Raw genomic sequence first — 6,745 nt, forward strand, 5'->3', positions numbered from 1 at the left:
GATTATATATTTTTGGATTTTCTTATTAACTTTAAGGCTAAAACTGTAATATGCCAAACGAGCCTTAGTGATTGAAGAATGGGTTCGGACCGTCTCCAATTTAGATTTGGGACAGTTCGATCTAGTTCAGCCCATTGGACCCACTTTTGGGACCCTTTTCGATAATCAGAACCGTTTTCATTTTAGAGTTTATTGAGTACATTATTTCTGTAAAAAAATGACATCGATCGGATAACGATACGATGTATTTGGATCACTTTTGTTTGAAAAAAATAAACGGTCAAAAAATTAACGGTTCCTAAAAAATGATTCGAATATATAATATCCGTTATCTGATTGATGTGACTTTTAACAAAAATAATGTATACAACAAACCTTAAAATATAAACAATTCAATTATCAAAAAAAAATTGCCCAAAAATGAACCCCATGAGCCAAACTGGACCCAATGATAAAAATAAAAAAATTAAACCCAATGCCCAAAAATGCCTTATGAAGATATAAATATATGGTGATCGGGGTGACACTCTGGTACTCCGGACTATTTTCCTACCTCTTGTCCTGCAATTTGCGCATTACTCTCTCTCTAGCTCTTGCCATTTTGGTAACAAAATGTACAAACCCTAGACCCCATTCTGTAAACCCACATTGCCCATTCAAGTAAACACTCTTTACTTTTCCTCTGTAATCGTCGCTCTTACTCATTCTCCATTCTCAACACTGTAAGCACCTCCAATCTCTCTCTCGTTCGTTTTATGTCTGTATATTATGTATCCAAAATGGATATGTGTAAATAGATGTGTATAGATCACCCTAATATCTTTGTATAGACACTACATAGAGCTGATGCACTATGCTTGGTTTGTATCTATGATGATTTCTTTGCATTTTCGCCCATTATGATAATTATTATTGCTGTTGTTTGTTATTCATTGAAAGTATTCTATTGAAGCTTGACTGATATGGGTGGGATAGAAATTAATTTTATTCTGTAGTTGATGCATTGATTTTAGCTGATCTCATCATTGGTTTGGTTTGGTTTGGTTAGTTTTTTTCTCTTTCATTGCCGTGGGTCAATCATTTTTTATTTTATTTTAAATTTTTTAATTATTAATGGTGTTTGTGTTTCTTAATTAACAATTAGATGTGTTCTCTTATACTGTGTTTGGATCTTTGATTTGTTAAGGGATTTTTGGAGTGAAAAGAAAAGGGAAGGGGTTTTTCATTTTTGAAATTTTTTCAGCTTCTATTTCATTCTCTTTTTCCTTTCCTTTTTGTTTCCCTCCTCCACAAATTCCTCCACAAATCCACATCCAAACACAACCTTAATTATAGTTTCTTTTTTGGATAAATTACAAATATACTCTCCGAGGTTTGTTTATAATACGGATAGCCCTATGTGGTTCTGAAAATTACAAATGCCACCTTATCAGAATATTTTATTTAATAGAATTAACAAAAATAAAATAAAATTTCTAACTACTCTTGTGTGTAACAATAAAATTACCAGAATTGTTAATTGAAATATGTTTATGAGACCATTAAAAACTATTAATTGATTTAATGATATATTAATAAAATGGGTGATTTGTTATGTAATTTGAAGGCGCGAGATGTAATTTCTAGAACTACAAGGGGTAATTTGTACTTTAAGCAAATCTCAAGAGATGTATATATAGTTTACCTTTCTTTTTGGGAAGTCTAAGCCATTTACTTGTAAATGTTCATCTCTAACAGCCCCTCAACCTTGGTTCTGCTAGAGAACAGTAGGACTGAACCCTGCGAAACCAAGTAGAATCACATGGCCTACTAGGCCAGTCCTGTTAACTTGTGTTTATCATTTTTGGGACTGTTTTCAAGCACCATTGTTTTAAGAGTTTGTATTTTTGGGAAATTGCATGCTGTAGATTGCAGGGAAAGCAGTTCTTGGGGCAATGGCTGAAGCGAGGAGGGAGAATGTGATGTCAGTGGAACTTGCAATCCGAAGGGAGATGGCATATAGGAAGAAGCTAGCAAGTTTGCGATCACACTTTGATGCCTCTATGGAAGACCTAATGCCTTTGCAGGTGAGACTTTGTCCTTTCTTTCTACAAGATGTCATTTGATTTGGACATTGTGATTTCTATTAACGGCCATGTTACGGTAAGAGATTTCTATTTTTCAAATGCATTCCAATTTCAACATAGTCATTAGTTGAGTAATAATGCTAGGAAGTTAGGAACACGTAAACCAAACACATAATTGGACACAAAATTACATGAATGAATAGGATTTTTACAAGATTGGTGGGGCTCACTTCTAGAAAATCTAGTCCATTCGTGTATGTTTTTGTGTCCAGTTCTGTGTCCCTGGACTAATTGTAATCGAAATGGCTTGTGCTGAAAAGCCTCATGATTTTCAGGTTGATATACTGAAATAAAAATAAGAATCAACTGCAATTTTTTACATGGAAAGTTAAAAGAAGGGAGGTGTTTTGGTGTTTATTGTAAAGGTAGAGGAAGGTAGTGTTGTTTAAGCAACCTCAATTTAAGGCCAGTATTATTTCAGAAATTTCAGGAGAGATTCTTTATATTGCCCCTACAATAAGTTACTAGGGATGGCAATTTGAAACCGGCCCGACGGGGATCCCCGACCCCGACCCTGATTTAAGCGGTTTTTCCCCGAAAAATACCCCCGACGGGGAGGTGACGGTATTTGAAATTCAATCCCCGATCTGTCACAGGCCGGGGACGGTGATCAGTGTTTGATCCCCGGCCCGGCCCGATCCCCGGCCCCGGCCCTGGCCCCATCCCCGAATTTCCCCGAAGTGAAATTACTTTTATACCCCTTATATTTATATATTTATATATATATATATAATAATAATAATAATAATAAACCAACTCTCTCCCTCACTCTCATCTCAACTCAACTCTCTGAGAGTCTCTCTCGTTCATCTCTCTCTCCCTCACTCTCATCTCAACTCTCTCCCACTCTGTCGTTTATCTCGCTGTCAACTCTCTCTCTCGCGGTCACCGACGGCGACGTCAGCACCACCGCTGGCCCCGACTCCCCCTCTCTCTCACCGACGGCGACATCACCACCACCGCCGCACAACGTCTGTCTCTCTGCCACCACCACCGAACCCACAGCCACCGCAAGCCACTCTCGATCTCGATCTGTGTCACCACCACCGAACCCACCGACGGCGTCGCTCAGATCTGTGTGTGTGAGATCTGTCTCTGTGTGTGTGTGTGAGATCTGTCGCCGATCAAATTTTTTTTTTAGATCAATTTTTTTTTTTTTAGATCAATTTTTTTCTGTGTGAGTGATGATTTGATCTGTGTCTGTGTTAGATCAATTTTTTTTTTTTTTTTAAAGTTTAAATCTGTATTTGTTGTTGTTGATGATGATAAAACATAGTATTTTTGTTTCAGATCTGTGTGTGTGAGGCATCTGAAATTTTTTTTTTTTTTTTTTAGCCGGGGAATGCTCGGGGTCGGGGAAACCCGATCCCCGTTGGGGGCGGGGGTGGGGGCAGTGATAGGATCCCCGTCGGGGATCGGGGCCGGGGCCGGGGCCGGGGCCGGGGAAAATTCGACCATCGGGGATCGGGGACGGGGAGTGTGATCCCCGGCCCCGCCCCGCCCCGTTGCCATTCCTATAAGTTACGAACACAAATCTTGGGGCGTCTGTCTGAAATTTGGTGCTTCAGGATGGTATCATGTGTTCTAAATTTGATGATTCTGATTGGAGAAGAAAGGACTGATGTAGCCAACCCAAGTATTTGATTTAAGGTTTTGTTGAGTTGACTTAAGTTTGTGTCATTCTCATATTGCATCCTGATATACACTGCTCGCAAGTGGTTGATCCTGTGTAGCAAGACAATAGTTCAGTGAAATTCTTTTTTGTTGATTGACAATTAATACCTTCTTTGGAGATGCCTCAAGCTAATAGTTTACTTGCCCATACTGGCTTATAGTTAGATTAGGTTTCGAGTATGAGTGCAGGGGAAATTGAGATTGTTATACTGGAGTCAGTTGTGTGTCCAAAATTTGTTTCTTCTCGTATAAAGAAGCCCCCACAAATCTGTGATTGATATTGAAATTGGAATTTTTATGCGAAGCGAGCAAAAATCATGTCAAAAGGAGAAACTTGCGAACTACCAGGTAACTGGAATTTTTCTTTACTTGTCCTTTCTTTTACTTTCTCCTCTGTTTCCACAGTAGTAGGTTGAAAGGTTAAGGTTGAAATGGACTAAAAGTTACAGTAAAACCACTTCTTCTTTCACCAGGGGAACTACCTTCCACCAGAAAAATTTGAACTTGGCCCAGTAAACTACAAAAGACCTTAGAGAGATCTTAAAGATTATTACCTAATGAATCAATTTAATTTCATTTGAAGTAGCTATATCAGCAGTGTGAGTAGTGTAACGTTTGGTTGCTTCTGATTGATATTTATCATGTTTTCTTGTCGAAGACTTTTTCTATATGTTGTAATGCATATACACCTATTCATTGATGCTAGCTATTTGTTAACCTTAAATGATTGTGACAAAATTAAGGAGAATCAGTTGTACTAATTTCTAACTAGCTAGTTAGTTTGGAAGAGAAAAATGCAATTTTCTTTTATGTCATTTGCGACAAACATTTTTTGTAGAAGTCTATAAGGGATTATGTACTTCTTGTTCAAACTATCCGTGAACGCAAGTGCACAGTTGACATGTTCGTGTAAGCATATGTAGGAACTATCGTGGCTCTAATGGGTAACAAACACCTTTGCGTGACCCCAAAATGTGTACTAGGAATTGTTGCATAGCAGCTAATTTGTTAAGTCTGTTTCTTCCTATGAAATATCAGATTTGTGTCCATGTCTCTCTTGCAAAATATAGACATTCTTTACATAGTCGTCATCATTCTTTACTTAACCAAACAAAATAAACCAAACCAAGCCTTAAGTCCCATCAAATAGGGTCGGTTACATGAATCCTTCTTCTCCGCTTGACTATGAAATAAACTATGAAAATTGTCAATGTGGTGCTGCAACATTCTTGACATGTACTCACTGGCATGGCTGAAGAATGTTCGAGCAGTCTCGTGATATTTTGATACGATATTAAAACATTATTTATGGAGAAAAGGGCTTTTCTAGTCTTCTATGTACTTGTTACTATTTAGTTTCTTATTCGATAGGGTTTCATTCACTGCCTAACCAATGCTGAATGCCATTCTCTTTTGTTTGTCAATGTCAACTATAACATTCCTCATTTCAGGTCCCATCTTCTGGTCCAAGCCCGAGGGCAAGTTCGATTCTAGGCTCAAGTATGAGTCTAGTTCCAACTTCATTGTATGATCATGTGCAAACACCAAATCAATTTCCAAGGCCAGGGCTGAGTTTGATTTCAAGTCCAAGCCAGGCTCTGGTTCCCATTCCCTTGTATCAGGTGTCAAGTTCAAATCCACCCCCAAATCCATGGCCATTGCCAGCACCAATTCAAATTCCGAGCCCAAGTTCATTGGCAAAGCCTAGGCTGATTCCTCAGCCAAGTCTGTCCGGCAGTAAGAGAAGGGCAACTAGTAGCAGCCTCCAATGCCTGCCACCTCGACAGCCACGGCCATCTCACAACAATTATGTAACTGTAGATCAAGAAGGCCATTTCTTTTGCAAGGTCTGCCAAGTGCCCTGCTCAGGCACCATGACTCTCAAACAGCACTTGAAAGGTCACAAGCACAAAGCTAAACTTCAGTGGTTGCAGCTGAGCAAGAGAGATGGTAGAGAGAAAGATGACCCACATTGCAAACTTTGTCAAATTTGGTGCACAAACAAGGACGGGCTCGAAATGCACTTGAAAGGTCAAAAGCATCAAGCTAAACTACAAGAGTTGGAATTTGGCACTAAAAAAGAGAGAGAGAAAGAGGCTGAGCGTCCATGGTGTCAACTGTGTCAAATTTGGTGCATGAATGGAGATGCACTCGAGCAACACCTCAAGGGAAAAAATCACATTGCTCGCCTTTATGCTACGGAGGGAAAAAGAGGGATGAAGGGAAAGGGTCTGCAGCAATGACGTGATGAAGTATAAAGTAGCTGCTCCTCACGGAGGCGAAAGGAAAAAGGTCAATTGACATAACTAAATATATATACATATCCCATTAGATGTTATATATATAGGTGCATACACATTCACACAGAAAGTATGGATATAGCAAAGCAAGTTTGTTCTTTATGTTCCTTTTATGTGTTCATAATGATATGGAACTTCTTTTGCACTATAATTCATAGAAAATGGTTATTAGGAAATCTAGAATTACTATTTCCGTTAGGCATTTTATCTAAATTCTCCTACAGTTTTGTTTATGTAAGCTGAATATTTCAGAATCAAGATGATTTCCAGGAGAAATCTATGGCGTACACCTTAAAAGGGGGGACACCGTAAGCTATGTTACGTCATTTTTTGTTGTTAGTTATGTCACCCTATGATAAAAAGTTATGAATCAAACAATCCATAATACGGAGTGGTCGCGGATCGGTCTTGGACAGATTGGTTTGCAGTTTGGACCTGCTTGCATGTTTGTGATTCAGGAAAAATTGAACCTGCAACCGCCGGCAGTGCGGGTTGTGGTTTATGCGAATAGGGTTCGCGGTTGGGCTTGTTTTTTCTTCATTATTACAGAATATCAATAATTAATAAATTAAAACTTATAAAATTAAAAATACAATCAAATTAATTTCTAACACAAGCAAAACATTCAAAATACTAAGGCCAAGT

At 38.6% G+C, this 6,745-nt stretch overlaps 1 protein-coding gene across 1 annotated transcript; it reads left to right on the top strand.

Moving 5' to 3' along the window:
* Positions 1-431: 431 nt before the first annotated feature.
* On the top strand, positions 432-6,426 carry LOC114269934 (uncharacterized). Its single transcript, XM_028211303.2, has 3 exons — positions 432-722; positions 1,908-2,066; positions 5,252-6,426. The coding sequence occupies exons 2-3, from the start codon at positions 1,935-1,937 to the stop codon at positions 6,041-6,043; spliced, it is 924 nt and encodes a 307-aa protein (XP_028067104.2). The 5' UTR covers positions 432-722; positions 1,908-1,934; the 3' UTR covers positions 6,044-6,426.
* Positions 6,427-6,745: the final 319 nt, after the last annotated feature.

This window comes from Camellia sinensis, chromosome 15 (genome assembly GCF_055761805.1).
Source record: "Camellia sinensis isolate YWXY chromosome 15, ASM5576180v1, whole genome shotgun sequence".
Classification (NCBI taxonomy): domain Eukaryota; kingdom Viridiplantae; phylum Streptophyta; class Magnoliopsida; order Ericales; family Theaceae; genus Camellia; species Camellia sinensis.